General features: G+C 45.1%; 1 protein-coding gene across 1 annotated transcript; it reads right to left on the bottom strand.

The window, feature by feature from the left end:
* Positions 1-5,974: 5,974 nt before the first annotated feature.
* LOC141164792 (poly(3-hydroxybutyrate) depolymerase-like) lies at positions 5,975-12,024 on the bottom strand. The gene is made up of 11 exons (XM_073650357.1): positions 11,930-12,024; positions 11,691-11,810; positions 11,385-11,582; positions 11,109-11,203; positions 10,819-10,932; positions 10,696-10,728; positions 9,708-9,816; positions 7,220-7,262; positions 6,668-6,793; positions 6,508-6,533; positions 5,975-6,198 (listed from the first exon to the last, which is right to left on the bottom strand). Exons 1-11 carry the CDS (start codon positions 11,988-11,990, stop codon positions 6,131-6,133), a joined length of 993 nt encoding a protein of 330 aa, XP_073506458.1. The 5' UTR covers positions 11,991-12,024; the 3' UTR covers positions 5,975-6,130.
* Positions 12,025-20,080: the final 8,056 nt, after the last annotated feature.

A 20,080-nucleotide genomic window follows, 5' to 3' on the forward strand; every position in this document is an offset into this window, starting at 1 on the left:
TGCTCGCCAGAGGTAGCCTGTCTGCCATTAGGTAGCGAGATGAGATCCTCAGACCCCTTGTGAGACCATATGCTGGTGCGGTTGGCCCTGGGTTCCTCCTAATGCAGGACAATGCCAGACCTCATGTGGCTGGAGTGTGTCAGCAGTTCCTGCAAGATGCAGGCATTGAAGCTATGGACTGGCCGCCCGTTCCCCAGACCTGAATCCGATTGAGCACATCTGGTTCATCATGTCTTGCTCCATCCACCAACGTCACGTTGCACCACAGACTGTCCAGGAGTTGGCGGATGCTTTAGTCCAGGTCTGAGAGGAGATCCCACAGGAGACCATCTCCAACCTCATCAGGAGCATGCCCTGGCGTTGTAGGGAGGTCATACAGGCACGTGGAGGCCACACACAATACTCAGCCTCATCAGGAGCATGCCCAGGCGTTGTAGGGAGGTCATACAGGCACGTGGAGGCCACACACAATACTGAGCCTCATCAGGAGCATGCCCAGGCGTTGTAGGGAGGTCATACAGGCACGTGGAGCCACACACAATACTCAGCCTTATCAGGAGCATGCCCAGGCGTTGTAGGGAGGTCATACAGGCACGTGGAGGCCACACACAATGCTCAACCTCATCAGGAGCATGCCCAGGCGTTGTAGGGAGGTCATACAGGCACGTGGAGGCCACACACAATACTGAGCCTCATCAGGAGCATGCCCAGGCGTTGTAGGGAGGTCATACAGGCACGTGGAGGCCACACACAATACTCAGCCTCATCAGGAGCATGCCCAGGCGTTGTAGGGAGGTCATACAGGCACGTGGAGGCCACACACAATACTGAGACTCATTTTGACTTGTTTTAAGGACATTACATCAAAGTTGGATCAGCCTGTAGTGTGTTTTTCCACTTTAATTTTGGGGGTGACTCCAAATCCAGGCCTCCATTGGTTAATAAATGTGATTTCCATTGATGATTTTTGTGTGATTTTGTTGTCAGCACATTCAGCTTTCTACAGAACAAAGTATTCAATGAGAAGATTTCATTCATTCAGATCTAGGATGGGTTATTTCAGTGCTCCCTTTATTTTTTTTTGAGCAGTGTATATACAGTACAGACCAAAAGTTTGGACACACCTTCTTATTTAAAGATTTTTCTGTATTTTCATGACTATGAAAATTGTACATTCACACTGAAGGCATCAAAACTATAAATTAACACATGTGGAATTATATACTTAACAAAAAAGTGTGAAACAACTGAAAATATGTCTTATATTCTAGGTTCTTCACAGTAGCCACCTTTTGCTTTGATGACTGCTTTGCACACTCTTGGCATTCTCTTGATGAGCTTCAAGAGGTAGTCACCAGAAATGGTCTTCCAACAATCTTGAAGGAGTTCCCAGAGATGCTTAGCACTTGTTGGCCCTTTTGCCTTCACTCTGCGGTCCAGCTCACCCCAAACCATCTCGATTGGGTTCAGGTCTGGTGACTGTGGGGGCCAGGTCATCTGGCGTAGCACCCCATCACTCTCCTTCTTGGTCAAATAGCCCTTACACAGCCTGGAGGTGTTTGGGGTCATTGTCCTGTTGAAAAATAAATGGTCCAACTAAATGCAAACCAGATGGAATAGCATGCCGCAGCAAGATGCTGTGGTAGCCATGCTGGTTCAGTATGCCTTCAATTTTGAATAAATCCCCAACAGTGTCACCAGCAAAGCCCCCCCCCCCACACCATCACACCTCCTCCTCCATGCTTCACGGTGGGAACCAGGCATGTAGAGTCCATCCGTTCACCTTTTCTGCGTCGCACAAAGACACGGGGGTTGGAACCAAAGATCTCAAATTTGGACTCATCAGACCAAAGCACAGATTTCCACTGGTCTAATGTTCATTCCTTGTATTCTTTAGCCCAAACAAGTCTCTTCTGCTTGTTGCCTGTCCTTAGCAGTGGTTTCCTAGCAGCTATTTTACCATGAAGGCCTGCTGCACAAAGTCTCCTCTTAACAGTTGTTGTAGAGATGTGTCTGCTGCTAGAACTCTGTGTGGCATTGACCTGGTCTCTAATCTGAGCTGCTGTTAACCTGCGATTTCTGAGGCTGGTGACTCGGATAAACTTATCCTCAGAAGCAGAGGTGACTCTTGGTCTTCCGTTCCTGGGGTGGTCCTCATGTGAGACAGTTTCTTTGTAGCACTTGATGGTTTTTGCAACTGCACTTGGGGACACTTTCAAAGTTTGCCCAATTTTTCGCACTGACTGACCTTCATTTCTTAAAGTAATGATGGCCACTCGTTTTTCTTTACTTAGAGTTTGTATTATGGCAAGAAAAAAGCAGCTAACAGTCTATTCAGTAGGACTATCAGCTGTGTATCCATCAGACTTCTGCACAACACAACTGATGGTCCCAACCCCATTTATAAGGCAAGAAATCCCACTTATTAAACCTGACAGGGCACACCTGTGAAGTGAAAACCATTTCCAGTGACTACCTCTTGAAGCTCATCAAGAGAATGCCAAGAGTGTGCAAAGCAGTCATCAAAGCAAAAGGTGGCTACTTTGAAGAACCTAGAATATAAGACATATTGTCAGTTGTTTCACACTTTTTTGTTAACTATATAATTCCACATGTGTTAATTCATAGTTTTGATGCCTTCAGTGTGAATGTACAATTTTCATAGTCATGAAAATGCAGAAAAATCCTTAAATGAGAAGGTGTGTCCAAACTTTTGGTCTGTACTGTATATATCACGAAACAGACACTGAGACTGCTGTATATAAATCACATAGGAGACACTGATACTCTGCTGTATATACATCACATAGGAGACACTGAAACTGCTGTATATACATCACATAGACACAGACTGCTGTATATACATCAAATAGGAGACGCTGAGACTGCTGTATATACATCACATAGGAGACACTGAGACTGCTTGTACACAACACATAGGAGACACAGACTGCTGTATATACATCACGTAGGAGTCACAGAGACTGCTGTATATACAACACATAGGAGACGCTGAGACTCAGCTGTATTTACATCACATAGGAGACGCTAAGAATGCTTTATATACATCACATAGGAGATGCTGAGACTGCTGTATATACATCACATAGGAGACACTGAGACTGCTGTATATACATCACATAACAGACACTGTGACTGCTGTATATACATCATATAGGAGACACTGAGACTCTGCTATGTATACAGTTTATATCACATGGGAGACACTGAGACTTCAGTATATAAATTACATAGGAGACACCAAGACTGTTGTGTATATATATATCACATAGGAGACACTAAGACTGCTGTATATACATCACATAGGAGACGCTGAGGCTGGTGAATATAAATCACATAGGAGACGCTGAGACTCTGCTGTATATACATCACATAGGAGGTGCTGAGACTGCTGTATATACATCACATAGGAAACATTAAGACTTGTATATACATCATAGGAGACGCTGAAACTGCTGTATATACATCACATAGGAGACACTGATACTGCTGTATACACAACTCATAGGAGACACAGACTACTGTATATATATCACATAGGAGACATTGAGACTGGTGTCTATACATCATGTAAGAGACATTGAGACTGCTGTAATCACATCACATAGGAGACACCGAGACTGCTGTATATACATCACATAGGAGACACTGAGACTGCTATATACAGCTCTGACAAAAATTAAGAGACCACTGCAAAATTTTATTTTTCTCTGATTTTTCTCTTTATAGGTGTATTTTTGAGTAAAATGTACATTCTTGTTTTATTCTATAAACTACTGACAACAAGTCTCCGAAATTGAAAGCTAAAAATTTTGTATTTATTTGCAGGAAATGAGAAATCATCAAAATAATAAAAAAAAGAAACTGTGCTTTCAGACCTCCAATAATGCAAAGAAAACAAGTTCTTATTCATTTAGAAACAACAATCCTCATGTTTTAACTCAGGAAGAGTTCAGAAATCAATATTTGGTGGAATAACCATGATTTTTAATCCCAGCTTTCAAGCGTCTTGGCACACTTTCCACCAGTCTTTCACGCTGCTTTTGGGTGACCTTATGCCACTCCTGGCACAAAAATGTAAGTAATTCTTTGTTTGATGGCTTGTGACAATCAATCTTCCTCTTGATTACATTCCAGAGGTTTTCAATGGGGTTCAGGTCTGGAGATTGGGCGGCCATGACAGGGTCTTGATGTGGTGCTCCTTCATCCACACATTGATTGACCTAGCTGTGTGGCATGGGGCATTGTCCTGCTGGAAAAACCTGTCCTCAGAGTTGGGGAACATTGCCTGAGCAGAAGGAAGCAAGTGTTTTTCAAGGATAAACTTGTATGCGACTTGATTCGTACTTCCTTCGCAAAGATTAACCTGCCCAATTCCAGCCTTGCTGAAACATGCCCAGATCATCACCGATCCTCCATCAAATTTCACAGTGGGTGCAAGACACTCTCCAGGTCTCCGTCTAATCATTAGATGACCAGGTGTTGGGCATAGCTGAAAATTAGACTCATCAGAGAAGATGACCTTACTCCAGTCCTCTATGGTCCAATCCTTATGGTCTTTGGCAATCTTCAGCCTGGCTCTCCTTTGCTTCTCATTGATGAAAGGCTTTTTTCTAGCTTTACATGACTTGAGGCCTGTCTCTAGGAGCCCGTTACCAACAGTTCTTGCCGTGCTCTTCACCCCATTTGCCATTCCTTTTGTAGGTCACTTGATGTCATCCTGCGATTGTTGAGTGACATTGGAATAAGATGACGGTCATCCCGGTCAGTGGAGAGTCGCTTTCGCCCTCTGCCGGTCTGCAGCTTGTTGTCCCCCAATGTCTGCTGCTTGACCTTGTTGCAATAGACTGCCATCTTCAAAATTTTAAGGATATAGGCAACATGACGCTCACTGTATCCCTCTGCTAGTGAAGCCAGAATTGAGCCCTTCTTTTCCTCACTCAAGACTTTTCTTTTCAACTCCTTTGGCATGGTTAAAAGTTATTTTTTTTATTCAAATTACTTTTGGGCTATTCCTAGCACTTGTTTTGCCATCCAGCTTATCCTATTGCAAGAGGATTGTGAAGACCACAGCAGTGGTATATATATCACAGAGGAGGCACTGAAACTCTGCTGTATATACATCATATAGGAGACACTGAGACTGCTGTATATGCATAACATAGGAGACACTGATACTCTGCTGTATATACAGTACATCACATAGGGGACATGAGGCTGCTATATATACATCCCTTCTGAAATATTTAGACTGCTGTATGTGTAATCTATGATGTATATACAGTAGTCACAGTGTATCCTATGTGATGTTTTTAGATAACATAAGAGACATGAGACTGCTGTGTACATCATACAATACACTAAGACTGCAGTATATAGACTCACCCAGAACATGGAGATGCAAAGCTATGGAGCTACATAGCTGTGATGGTGGGAGCGGGACAGCAGAACAGAGCAAAGAAAGTCCTGAAGCTGGGATTGGTGAGTCAGAATAAATCCAGTCTTCTCTCCACAAAAAATGAAAGGCCCAGATCCTGAAAAACTGAGTCGGTGGCCCACTATGCATTTAAGCATTGCTGAACATTGGAAATCTGTCTCGGGCCGCATTAACAGCCATCTCGGGCTCGCGGGCCACAGGTTGGACACTTTTGGTGTAGACTCTGCTGTGATAAATATCGGTTATATGATTGCAGCTATTTTATTACTGTTTGTGTAAATTTGAGAATATCCTCAGGGGCAGTGTTAGGGGTGTGGCCATGGTATTCAGGGGTGGAGCTTAATTTTAAAAAGACACACCAGAGCAGAGTTAAGAAAAGTTGAACTTTGATTGCTTTATATTGTTAAAAAAGATAATATTGATAAATGAGGCTCAAAATATCCAAAAGTTGGTGCGGTTTAAATAAAACCAAGAAACGAGAAGTGAAGGGTGACAATAAAATCCAACAGAACTTTATTGTAGAGTAAAAACTACAATCCGGAGTTTTCTGTGACCGGAAGATCTCGAAAGCGATGACGGAACAGTTACAACATCTAAAAGTCACCATATTTACAAGTAGAGATGTAACCGGCCATCCTGCAGCTCCATCTCCCCCCTCTCCCCTCTTCTATATTAGTAGAGACCCAGGGTCCTGAGCATCATCCTCTCCACGCCGGTCATCTGATAGCCGTTCTTGTTAGCTGGAAATGGAAAAGATGAAATTAGAAATGTGTAAGATAAGCCTCGATATCGAGGACAGCGTGGTGGGAGCCAATGTAGCCGCCATTGCTGCTCCTACAGAGGTTACCGCTTACATGTCCATCATGGAAAGTCTGCCAGGTAACCGCTAAATCAGAAAGAATTCCCAGAATGCACTACAGCAAATATGACTCTGCGCGGGCGGCGTACACTGGTGTGATGTCATCAGGAGGCGGAGCTTGTACCGCGACTATATATCATCTAGACTTCATCAGGTCTATATATGTGACCGGAAGAGATGAATGTCTTACCGTATGCATAGCTGCTGAATCCCCACCTGTAGAGGGAGAGACACAGGATTAGATACACAGCTCATCAGATGTATCACACAGGATAGGATTAGATACACAACTCATCAGACGTATCACACAGGATAGGATTAGATACAGAAGCCACAGCTCCTATACTAACCAGTCCCAGCATCCGTTGGGGTTGGACATGTTGGACTTGGCCTGAGGATACAGGATGATGAAGTTGTTCAGATCGGCCACCTGGTTGTACCCGGTGTATCGGGCATATTTATCTCCGAGTTTTTCCCTGTAAAACAAAAAGAAATGTGTCCTGTAAGTCTGCATCATCAGCTCCGCAAACTGCTATGAAACTACAACTCCCAGCAGACACAGAGGCCGCCCCTATAGGGAATGCGGCATCAGAGAATGGTGAATATCACAATAGGTGATATCCCAGCTCACCTCCTCCTCTTCCTATACAATGACTGAAAACACCTCTATATACAGTAACACAGGATCCACAATTTAGCATAGACGATGTCACAGCTCACCTCCTCCTCCCTCACAATCCCCTTTGCCCAGATTCCAGTATGCCCAGTTTATACTTCTATACAAACATATAGGGTCTTATACTTCTAATGTCCCTGTGAAGAACATGAAGTAGGAGTCCAATATGTTCCGGCTTTTTAGTAGACCACATCCCAAGAAGTCATAATGTCAGGGCTGTTCTCACCTTCCTTGCAGGCAGCCGTGGAAGACGATGTGGAGTTTGCACTCTGAAAAAAAGATGCAAAACATTTAGAAGAAAGAATGGTAAAGAACCTCCTTGTTTAGGGGCAGAGGGACACATTTTGACCTTCAGTTATCCTGATTCTCATCTTTCTTTGACCATGGTTGACGGCAGGAGCTTCTATTATCAGGGTCCATTCTTTTCATGCTATGGACCCAAGTAACCCAATTTTATAGAAAATAAGACCTTAGAAAACTAGAAAGTAGCTCCTTAACCCATTCTACTTGCCATTTATTTTATAGTTCTCTTAATTGTATCCCACATAAAACACCATATAGTATACAGCTTCCAAGATCACCATTTAATACCAAGATCACTAGATGTTACCAGGGTCATTAAATACTGTCAAGGGGCATCATGTCCTGTTCAAACTAAACCACAGGACAGAGACTGCCAAGAACAATAAATACCAACAGGACCACCAGAATCTGTCAAGACTACCAGATACTGCCAAGACAATCAGATGCTATTGGGACCACCAGAAACTGCCCAAACCACTAGATGTTACAAGAACCACTAGAGACTGCCTAGACCACTAAATACTTCCACAACCACCAAATGCTTCCAAAACCACTAGATTCTACCAGGACCACCAGAAACTGCCAAGACCACTAGATATTACGAGGACCACCAGATGTTTTCAAGAACACTAAATACTACAACGACCACCAGAATCCGCCAAGACCACTAGATACTAACAGAACCACCAGAAAATGACAAGGCTACTGTATATTATCATGACCAACAGATGCTTCCCATACCACTAGATAATACAAGAACACCAGAAACTGCGAAGACTACTATCTACTACCAGGACTACCAGTTGCTTCCAAGACCACTACATAATACAATGACCACCAGATGCTGCCAGGACCACTAGATACTACGAGGACCACCAGAAACTGCAAAGACCAGTAGATACTACCAGGAAACTGCCAAGACCAGTAGATACCACCAGGACTAACAAAAACTGATAAGACTACTAGATACTACCAGGATCATCAAAAACGGCCAAGACCACTACCAGGACTACCAGATTTTGCCAAGACCAGTAGAAGTTAGAACGACCACCAGATACTATAAAAAGACCTAGCCTTAAAAAGACCATGACATAATGCCAAGGACATCATAAACTATCATGTTTAACAAAGACCGCTTGATATTTGCCAGAGCTATGAGGTACTCTTAGGTCTACTAGACATAACATAATATCAAAGTCAGACACTACCTGGCTCAGGAGATGTTGCCAAGATGAGTAGAGAGTACTAAGACCACCAGATACTAGGACAATGAGATGAAAACCAAGATCATCACATACTATCAGGACCACCAGAGGCACATGATACTACATAGACTACTAGATACCATCAGGATAGTCAGTTGCAGTCAGGACTTGTAGAAACTACCAAGATCACCAGATACTATGAGGACTGTGAGAAAAAAATAAGACCATCAGATACTACCAGGATAACCGGTTACTGTTGTAAGCTTCTGATAATACCAGGACAACCACATTCCACCAAGACCTCTAGACACTATCAGAGTTATAAGAAACCACAATGACCATAAGATACTCTTAAATCTATCAGATACTATCAGGACCATGCGCTAAGACAATGATCAGAAGATACAATCAGGCAACCAGATATATCCAGGATCATGAAATAACACGAAAGCCATAAGATGCTACCAGGAGGAGCAAATCCTACAAGTCAAGTAACAGCAGGGTCCGAACAATACATTTACATGTCCGCCACTATTCTAACCAGCAGTCATTGTGTCACGGCGGTAATGAGCACTTGTTCCTTGCGCCGTGCTACTAACTGCGTTTGCCGCTCTTCTTCCGATGTCAGGCTGCTGCGCTGAGTCCTCCAACCCTGCTGATGTCTTCTTCTGGCTATAGGAGGACACGGCCAGATCCTACAGGAATTTAACCCTGCTGTGTCCTGCAGGGTTGGCATTCCCCAGCCTATCCCCTGCCAGCAATGGATATGGATATATTAGGCTGCTCCTCCTCCTGTTCCCTGCCTAAACTTAGGTTCCCATTCCTGTCTGTCTCCAGCGTTCAGTCAGTTTGTTTTCTTGTCTCGTCCTCCTTGTTTCTGACCCGGCTCGTTTACCCGTTCCGTCTGACCTCTCCACTCCTGACCCTGGTTTTGAATAGTGAACCCGTGCTGCCTGCCCCAACCTTGGACCGTCTGACTACGTTTCTGTATTGCCCTTTTGTACCTCCCATAGCTGCTGCAGATCTGAGGACTGCACTGGAGTGACACCTGGCAACTACCTGCAGCCAAGCCTATCCTCACCACCAGAGACTCTATCAAAAACCAGGTAGTCACTTAGTCACGTTCCTCCAGGGTAATCCCGGCCCCTGGCGCAGTGGGTCCACACCCACCGCCATCACACACTGCCACCAAAGTCAATCACTTACGCGCTCCGCTCTGGCATGATGAAGGAACGTAGACATATCCAGCAGTGTCCATTCCGTAAGTTGAAGGAGCAGCAAGTTTAAAGAATTCGACCTGGTCATACAAGATCAGCTGCAAGAGAAAAGACAAAGAGAGAGATGTAGAATTCTGTAGAAGGTCAGGAATAACCAATGTCTACCATGGTCTCGTAGGTATGGAGCAGATCGTACAGAGGCTTTCCACCTACATGTATTAGTGTGGCAGTAAGAGACAGAAGAATTCAAGCCAAGACTCTGCCTCTGTCCACTATTTAGCACTTTTAGGTAGATATTCTAGGAGATTTCAACCAATGATGATTAATGCTAAATTTGTTGATAATGATGAAGAATAGTTAAAGCGAATAAGATTTCCAATCGGAACCAAGTAAAATTTGTATTAGAGATCAGACATCACCTGGAGACTGTGGAGATTAAAAAAATACTCTGCTTCATCTTCCTAAGGAAAGGTGTTGTCTTCAGGAGTTGCTCTTAAAGGGGTTATACAGTGACCATGGCAGCCTGGATAGATGAACAACTGTGTTTGGAAGAAGACAACCATAAACATTGCCCACCACACATGCTCCTCTCCATTTTTAGCCTCGTCAGCAATTGAGCAGGGCAGAAAGTGGTCATGGGACTTATTACTCTTTAGCCCGGACGCCTTGGAAACTGGAAGAGTCCTTTTTTGTTATGAGTTAGAGGAGGGACTGACTTAATTTTGGCTCCTAATCTGGACTTCTGTGGAGGCAGATGATAGATCCCCTTTAGTCAACAAAAAAACGGCTGGAACAACCGCAAAATTAGGAAAATGGAGTTGGCCTCTTATTCATAAATGGATTAGAAATCTCATCATCAGGGTTTTACGACTAAATCTGCAATAAACTAAACTTCCTGATACGATATATAGGTATTTTGGGTAGAGTTGTTTTCAGAAAGCTAAGTCAGACACAATCCTTCAGGTAGAACGTTTTACCTGTCCAGTGAATGCGGCTCCGCTGCTTGGTTTCTGTGACGAGAAAAAGGGCATAAATATAAGTAATACAGCTTTGTCTCAATCTAGACTTTTAAATCTTACAGAGATCGAAGATCCACTCACCTGCAGCCCCCCACCATAGATATGATTGAGAGCCTCATAGGCCCCATTGTAGTTACAGTTGTTGATGTAATCGAGGTTTGTTGATCCACAGGCCCCTCCGTAGCTGTCCGTGGGCTGTAAGCAACCACAAATACCAGACGTCACTAACTACATTACTTACCGAAGTTCAACAGTGATGAAAATAATTTTCTTCAAAAAGGAAATATGAATTCAACTTGCAGTGTCCGAGGATAGCTTCCACCCAATGTCAACCCCATTACCGCATAGCTATAGGCGGATACGACTCTCACCATTCCATGCTCAGCCGCAACGTCGTACACAGTTTTGAGAGATCCAGCACCGGTGATGTAGGATGCATAATATTCCTCCTGCTTTTTCACCACTCCTAAAATAAAAAGTAGTGGTGGAATGAATGGGACCCACCGAAACCAACGGACACCCCTTCAGTTCAATTGGCATCAACTTCAAATGAACAGCAGAGATTCTAGGGTATACACACAGCTAAAGTTGGTTACTCATGGTTGGGTCAAACAAGACTAAAAATAGATCTATATAATTCTTCTCACCTGGAACAACTACAGTATCCCGTGTTCCAGAAAAGATATACACTCTGCTGTTGGCAAGGTTGGACAAGGGGTCGAGGAGTCCAGTGTTGGCGTAAGTTTGAGTCTGCGACCTCAATGAGTCCACGTTGATGCTTCCGGGTAGTTTCATACAAGCATTCGTGGCAGTGAGCATGCTTCCTTTTGCACAATAGAATGGTCCTGTGGGGACATCGAAAGAGAAGGTATCATCAGAAAGAACTATTTAATAGCACAAAAGTGGGACATTCAATTTAAGGCTGTTAAATAAGTGAAGGAAATTTTAGGTACCTCCAGCAAAGAGGCCAGCTCCAATGATCCTCTTTGACTGAGCAACATGGAATTGGTTAGCCATGTAGGATCCCGAGGACAGTCCAGATACAGACAAAGCACTTTCGAGATTGTACTTGGCTGTCAAAAGAAATATTACGTTTAGGAAACCGTATTTAGAAGCAGAAACATTTCACTTCCGGTATTGAAATCCACAATGGATTATTCCTTCTTTCTAAATACACAAAAATATAACTTACCAAGCTTTGACTGTCCATAACAGATGCCAACCAAAGAGAGCAAGATGATGAAAGCCTTCATGTTTCCTGCCTTAGGATACTTTGAGGAGAATGTCCTGACTAATGAAAGAGATACAGGGTTTTATATAACGGTCTAAACAAGTTCCAACCTTGTCTCGATAAGGACCTGATTTGGAGGCCTTGAAAAACAACTGCGTGAGCAGCTTTAGCTTTAAATATAGGTTCATTCTGATATAAGATTGAGGAAAGTAAACAAATAATCTACTCTCATTAAAGGTACATTAAGCTTTTCTGTCAATGGGTTGATAAATTGAGTCTGAGAGCAAAGTGACCAGGACATTTTACTTTTACAGAAATTGTTATTTCAGTTGGTCAATGTATCTCAAGTTCTTTGTAGGTTGTATTAGTCTGTGAAACTTTTCCATTAAGTATTTACAGTATAAACTATTCCTTCTACTGTATATTACTCAGTATAGCTATCTACACACCAAAACAAATGCTAAATTGTATTCATAATCAGCAAATTGAGGACGTTTTTAAGGATATATCACAATTATAAAGTAGCTGGATTTGTTATTTTGTTATTGTTTTGTATATATAGCAGAAGAGGCATGTGGTATGATCCCATTGCGGTTCCATTTCAGTAATTCCTAACTTATACCTATCCATGATATCTAAAGAGGAAAGTGTAATTATATTTAATAAAATTTTAGCCAAGTATGTAACCACATGCTATAGTCATAGTGTATATTAAGTCTTGCAGTATCAATATTTCAACTCCTATCTTGGTGATACAATTATCTTGTTTGATTACACTATTGAAATTTTGTTACTAAAAAGTTCTTTCAATCAGACACAATATTTGATGTTCTTTGGGGGTTTTGGATTATAGTATATATAGCGTCTCGAATATTTTTTAAGAGCTATTCTATATAACACATTGCAGCTGCTTAAACACCATAAAACAAAGGTTATTCCAAAATGGGATTTTACTCATAATCAGTAAAAAAATACCTCTTATAATTATAAATTGCACACATAAAATGTGCAATTTATTTCTTATTTTTCTGATAGAACAGGCACATGGTTTGATCCCATTGCGGTTCCCTTTAAGTACCTCAAAACTTATATCTATATATAATAAATCTCCAGCGATGAGGGCAATATACTTAGTATTGACTGATCATTGTTCTTCATCATCTACTTACCCTTCTATCGCCTCCCATATATATAGAGCTCTTCAAGCCTCCTTTTATGCTAGTTGATTGACTCAATTGGTAATGCAACAGTCTATTACTAGCTGCCCAAACTTGGTTCTAAAAATACAATGCATTATATAGTGAGTTATATACACAAGATATACATTGATATCACAGGGGACAAACATTGTTTTTGTTACAGTTTAACTGGTCCTGCACAGATAATTATCTGATCTTTGTAATCTTATAGTAGCCAATAAGCATAAAATTTGGGTACTAGAGAGATGATCCTATCCTTGTAAATTGATCCCTATTCCATGTGCACCTTTAGGTTGTCATTGGCTTTGTCTTATGTTAGTATATGTCTTTATCAGAAGGATATATCAAGATCACCACTCTATATAGTTTTCAGGCAGGTTCAAAAGCAAAACTTTATAGAGGGTCTCCAACTGCTAATGACTAAGATGTAAAAACGTCCCTTCTTCAACCTTCCCTATAATCACTTTTGTCAATTTTGTTCGTTTTACGCTAATTGGCCAAGTGCTATAGCCCCCCCATATGTTTTTTCATGGTGGGCTTAGGCATGTGATTGGAGAATATATCCATTGGAGACCCACTAACTCACTTCATTCTAAAGCCTAGAAGCTTTAGTGAAGATTGGAGAAATAGTGGAGAATGAAATAGTTGCAGATTTACAATTTATTTTTTCTGCCTTAAGTGGTGGAGGACTCAAAAACTTAGGCTCAGTATCCCACAAAGTCAAGATTACTTGGTATTCGCAACTTGATCACAGCTGGTCCAATTGTGGTCTGAGCTGGAAGAGTGAACCAGGAGACTGTCCTATCTAGCTAAGATGGAATAGCACTGCTGCAGCCAATTATTGGCCACTGACTAGCTGCAGCAGTCACATAACATCCCCGCTAGAAGAGGAAGCGAGGAGATCAGAGGGGACATGTCAGCCTACCTCCTTGGTCAACCATGCTTAAAGCTCCAATCCCACCCAAAAAAAAAATAAAGAATATTGACTAAATGTGTCACCGTAAGCTGAAAATCATCTTCAATTTCCTCTTGAAAAATTATATTAAAATTCAGATACATTTGGGACTTGGAACGTCTTTTTTTTTACATTGTTTGTATTTTTAAATATTTTTTGTATAGAAAAGAAATTAGAAAAAAAAATCTTCCCATGTGAACCATTCCATAGAGAAACAAATACTGAGCAGGTGTAACGAGGCCACTATACATTATACCTTATCTGTAAATTACAACCTTGATGGCCTCATTAATGAGATACCAACTCCACACTTTTGACGTTTTATCCGCCTTAGAGTTAAATTTAAAGAAAAAGATATGAAAATTGTGAGAAACAAGTTGCCTGTGAAAACTTCACGTAACGAGCTGCCCTGATCGGAGGATTGCCCTCATAATCTGACTGTGATTAGCCAAAGCCATACTAACCCGATACGCGCCTCAAACCCTTGTCAAAGACTGTCCATAACTAACAAAGTTAAGTCCTATCCCAAAAACTGAACCAAGAATCCCCTTTATAACTGATTACAAAAAACTATCAGAGAAATGTTGGACGAGGAAAACATTTCAAAGCCCAGGTCATCGCCAATCTTGCCTAAATGTTATGCCATTATTTCCCTTTCTAGTGCTTTTCTTTTACTTTCTCTATCAGTTGATTTTATCGGCTCAATGGAAAGTTAGCTGCTTGTCTGCCTTGGCATAAGACCTACCAGGATAGTGGATCTAGTGGAACAAGAGAAGCACAATGTTCCTCTGGATTTCTTAAAGACTTACTCCTACCATTAAAAGCTTTCAGCTATCCAAAACATAGAAGATAACTTGCAGTCGGACCCACATTGATCCCAAGAACAGGGCTTTAAAATGCATTGTCAGAATGTTGCCTTGACCACTCATGTGTACCACACCATTCATTCCCTCTGGGACGGCTGTCATGCCGTTGACTCGCAAAGGTGTAAGTGCCGCCCTACTCACTGCGGTCATCGCTCTGCTCTCCCCAGTCGAGGGCTGTCTCGCTGAGCTGCCTCTTCTAGCATTTCCAACATTGCTGCATCCTCCTGCTGCTGGTAAGTCTCCACCTGGCTATAGGGAGGCGCATCCACTCTCTGCAGGTAGTTAACCCCATTGTGTCCTGCAGAGGTGAGATCCTCTGGCCTATTCCCAAGTGGTAGGGAATTTATTAGGCAGCTCCTCGCACCACTGCTCGCTTGACCTAAGGTTATAATTCAGTCTCTCCTGTTCTCTCACCTGGCTCTTGACCTCGGCTACGTATATTGAACATGTGCTGCCTCCCCTGACCTTGGAATGTCTTATCACGTCTTTGCCTCCATGCTCATGTACCTCGTACCTGTGTCTCTGACCCTCCGATCAGCTACTGAAGACCTGGGGCCTGCCCTAGAGTGGTAACTAGTGATTACTGGCGGCCAAGCCAATCTTCACCATAAGATGCTCTAGTGAATACCCGGTAGTCATGCTCCTCCAGGGTACGTCCAGCCCATGGCGCAGTGGGTCCTCACCGGCCAGTGTTACAGTTAGATCAGGCCATGGACAAATCGAGACCCAGAGATCCCAAGTCTAAAGTGCAAGTAATGTACGAGGAGGTGTGCTCTCAATGTGGTGTCAGGACCAGATGAAGCAGGCTATCAACATGGGGGCAACCCAGCTGCAGGATCTGTCTGCCGCCATGTTCACCCTGCTCTCCGCCTCTACCACATCTAGTCAACCCCTCCTCAGGGCTGTCAGTCTCCCCAAGGGAACCACCTAGGGCCTCAGTTTCTGGTGGAACTGCCGATCTCCAGTTTCCACTTCTGTCCCGCTACGATGGAGATTTCAGGGAGAGCCATGACTTGACTAATCAGTGTTGGATCCATTTCACACTCCATGTTCCTTTGGACCAGACCAAGATAGCGTTTATGGTCTCTGTGCTGTCTGGATAAGCCATGTCCTGGGCAAACCCCATTTGGGAGAGTGGTGGTCCGGAGATCCATGATGTTGATAGGTTCCTGGTGATGTTTCAAGCGGTGTTTGGGGTTCCAGACTGCACCTTCTCAGCTGCTTCCTCCCTTTTGTCTCTAAGGCAAAGCACAGATATCGGGGCCCAGTATGCCTTACACTTCAGTACTTTGGTGATGGACCTGGCTTGGAATGAAAAAGCCCCAGTGGCAACCTTCTGGCAGGGACTGTCCGTTTGTATAAAGGACAAGTTGGCAGGCAGAGATCTACCATCCTCCCTAGATGCTTTTATTCACCTGGTCACTAGAATAGATCTCCGTTTTCATGAGCGGGCTCTGGAACAAGCTTTGATGTCTTCTCATGTCAGAAGACGACCTAAACTGACTCCAAACTTCTAGTTCCCTTTGCTGCCGCAAGCCGCACCATCAGTCACTGAGCCAATGCAGGTTGAGCAGGCCATACTTTCTGTGCAGGAACGATAGTGGCGGTACTTTGAGAACCTATACATGTACAGAAAAGGCTGGAACAATGGCCTAAGGCAATAGGGCAGAAACCAGCATGATGAGGGTGCAGCATAGGTGGGGACAGGCATAGGGAGGGTGGGTTCAGGTGGGGGCCGCTTATAAGACCACCAAGGGAGCCGTCTGGTCTCTTTCCTCATTTTCAGGGTTTTACGCTCGCGCCTGGACTGACTGGCGTGAGCATGATTAGTGATCCCACTGTACCATGAACCGAGGAGTGCCTGGAGGGGAGTAACTAAGTATCAACCCGATCCGACCAAGGTCGCACAGCGGCTCAGTCGACTCCGTGAACCAAGGAGGAACCGAGCAGATGGACCAGGTGCTACTCCAGGTCAGACCCCGGTCACAGCTGTTGACCCACATCGGGGAATGCAGGAACAGGCAGGTTAGGCTGGCATACAGACAGGTGGGTATTGGCAGGCACGGCTGGTATGCAGACAGGTGGGTACTGGTAAGCACGGCTGGTATGCAGACAGGTGGGTACTGGCAAGCACGGCTGGTATGCAGACAGGTGGGTACTGGCAAGCACGGCTGGTATGCAGACAGGCGGGTACTGGCAAGCACGGCTGGTATGCAGACAGGCGGGTACTGGCAAGCACGGCTGGAGTGCAGACAGGGAGGTACTAGCAGGTTGGAGCGCAGGGTGGATAGGGTCCAGTACAGACTGGGAGACAGGAACAGAGTCGCAGATGTGGTAGATAAGCAGAGTAAAGCGAAACCGCCGGAGTGGAGGACAAGGCAGAACAGAGTGAAACCGCCGGAGCGGTGGACAAGGCAGAGCAGAGAGGAACCGCCGGAGGACAAGACAGAGCAGAGAGGAACCGCTGGTGCGGTGAGCTAGCAGAGCGGAGCGAAACCGCAGGTGCGGTGGACAAGGCAGAGCAGAGCGAAACCGCCGGAGAGGTGGACAAGGCAGAGCAGAGAGGAACCGCCGGAGCAGTGGACAAGGCAGAGCAGAGAGGAACGGCAAGTGCGGTGAGCAAGCAGAGCGAAACCGCAGGTGCGGTGGACAAGGTAGTGCAGAGAGGAACCGCCGGAGAGGTGGGCAAGGCAGAGCAGAAAGAAACCGCTGGCGTGGTGAGCAAGCAGAGCAGGACAGGGCTGCAGGTGCAGGCAGAGAGGACAGGGCTCTGTTCACATGGAACAGACTGAAAAATACAGGAAGATGGTTAGAACACAGGAGGTAGATATGGGGGAAGGGAAAAAGAGACAAACAGAACCAGATACACACAAGGTACTTACAATGAAGTAGCGAGTGGACACAATACTCACAAGCAGAAGTACAGAGACAATGAGTTGGAGTTAGGTGCAGGTTCAGACACTGCAGAAAAAGGGAGGGTACGGACATAGAGACAAACAGGTAACAAGCTAGGAGACAGTTCAGACAGGAACTGACACTGCAACGAGATACAGAAACGAGCCTGGGTATACAGCCCCCAGGGTGGCGGAAACAGACTAGAAGTCAGAGATAACAGGCCTGGGTATGCAGCCCCCAGGGTGGCAGAAACAGACAAGATACAGGACAAGACCTGGCAACTCAGAGGCAGAGTGCACACTGATAATTAGTGTTGCTCAAGCACCTCCTTCTAGGTGGAGGGGGTTTAAATATCCAGTGACTCACAGCAATAGGCTGGAGACGCATTAGGAGTGCGCCCACAGCAGCTATAAGAATCAGGAAGTAACCGGGCCGCCACCCTAAGCAGTCAGACAAGAGACATGCACACAGCATGAACTGGAGCAAGGTTTGCAAGCTGGACTGATGGGTAAGATTGCGGTCTTGCATGGTGGGAGGTGGTGCACTATGCAAGCACGCCGCCAGGGATGTTACACAGGGCACAGCAAAAGTCGCATCTTACCTGGACCATGTCGGCGGAACAGCTGCTTGAGGCCCTAAGGACCGCGGCCATGGAGCACCCCTTTGGCTGGCTGGCGGGGGAGCCCTTTCAGGGACCCTCCGGAATGCCACCCTCCTCCAAGCCCCTGTGCCCACGGAGACCCCCCGGCATCCACCCCTCTTGGGACCCCTGGGGCCCACAGACACCCTCCAGTGTCCCCAGCCCCTGCAAGACCCTGCACCCGGGGCCACTCCGGGAGGAATCAGCTGGCACGGCCTAAGGTTACAGCAGCAAGCGGGCCTCTGCTGGCGGGGTGGACGGGGCATGCGCACGATGGTACCGATATGGCCTTGAGCGCTCCATGAGGGGGAGAGTCTCGGTGCTGCAGCTGTGGCGGAGGAGAGGCGGGGGCAGCAAGGGTGGCAGGACCTGCGGTCACGTGGCCTTGAGGACCTGCGGTCACGTGTCGGTGGGGAGGAGCAAAGCCAAGTCCGGCCTGGGCCTTCTAGTACCTGGGAAGACGAGTGTCGGCGGGACCAACAGGACCTGTGGTCACGTGACCACAGGGAAGGACCAAACCAGCGGCGGCTTGGCACATCAACCAGGGCTTGGAATGACCACCAAGATATGGCTGCCAGCGGTGGAACGGGCAGTGGGCAGGGCTACATAGCCCCCTCTTTCTCCCACAGTCAAACACAAGGTGTAGTAGTGTAGAAAAAAACACTTCTTTCTGTATTTTTTCTCTATCGAGGACTTCTCAAAGTATCAATATCAAGATATTCTTATAAAAAAATGTATCTATTTATTGTCGTGTTGTCCATTAAAAAGAATTATTGCAGAAGGTACATACAATAATTAGTTACAAAGTGATTGTCCATTTGTCCATAATTAGCTTAATTGTTGAGATTCACCCATCTTTCCCTGGGATCCTGGATGGTGTCCAGCACGTGTGTCCGGGTAAAGAACGTGTTTCCTTGGGCCTACATCAGCAGCTGGTTTACACACAGACCCTCATCCTGTGTCCTGTGGAATGGACATAGAGCCCCCTGCCTCTATCTAACATGGGCTTTTATTGCACCTGTTATTCTGCATATGGTAATGAACTAAAAATACACACACAAATAGCGCATGGCTAGAAACGATGGCTGATGCAATTTTATGTATGGTACAGAACTCAGAATTAAGAATAAAATGAATATCCATAATTAATATTTAACAAGTAGATACCTCCCCCACCCCCGGCCTGCACTCTCCACCACCCCCCTGTGTTTTGCATAGGGTTTAGTAGCCCCTCACCGGCCCCCTTGCCTGTCAATCACAATTGCCCCCACCGCGCCTCCCCTGCCTATTGGGCTCACACAAGTTTTCCTAGCCCAGTCCCCTCTGCCCGCTAGCCTCACACAGCCCCCCCGGACTTACCCAGGGCGAGCCCGGCACCTTGGCCACCAGGGAGTTTTCTCCTCTTTCCCCCTTCAACCGTGGCGGTGGATGCTGTCACCGCAGCAAGAGCACCAGGACGGACAACACCATGCAACCGGGAAGGCCGGTTGGATGCTGGATTTCCAGCCAGTGTGGCGGCACCGCCCACGCAGCCCGGTGAGTATTACACTGTGTCGT

Source organism: Phyllobates terribilis, unplaced genomic scaffold (assembly GCF_046119375.1).
Source record: "Phyllobates terribilis strain yellow unplaced genomic scaffold, ASM4611937v1 Scaffold_10__3_contigs__length_209671492, whole genome shotgun sequence".
In the NCBI taxonomy this organism is placed as follows: domain Eukaryota; kingdom Metazoa; phylum Chordata; class Amphibia; order Anura; family Dendrobatidae; genus Phyllobates; species Phyllobates terribilis.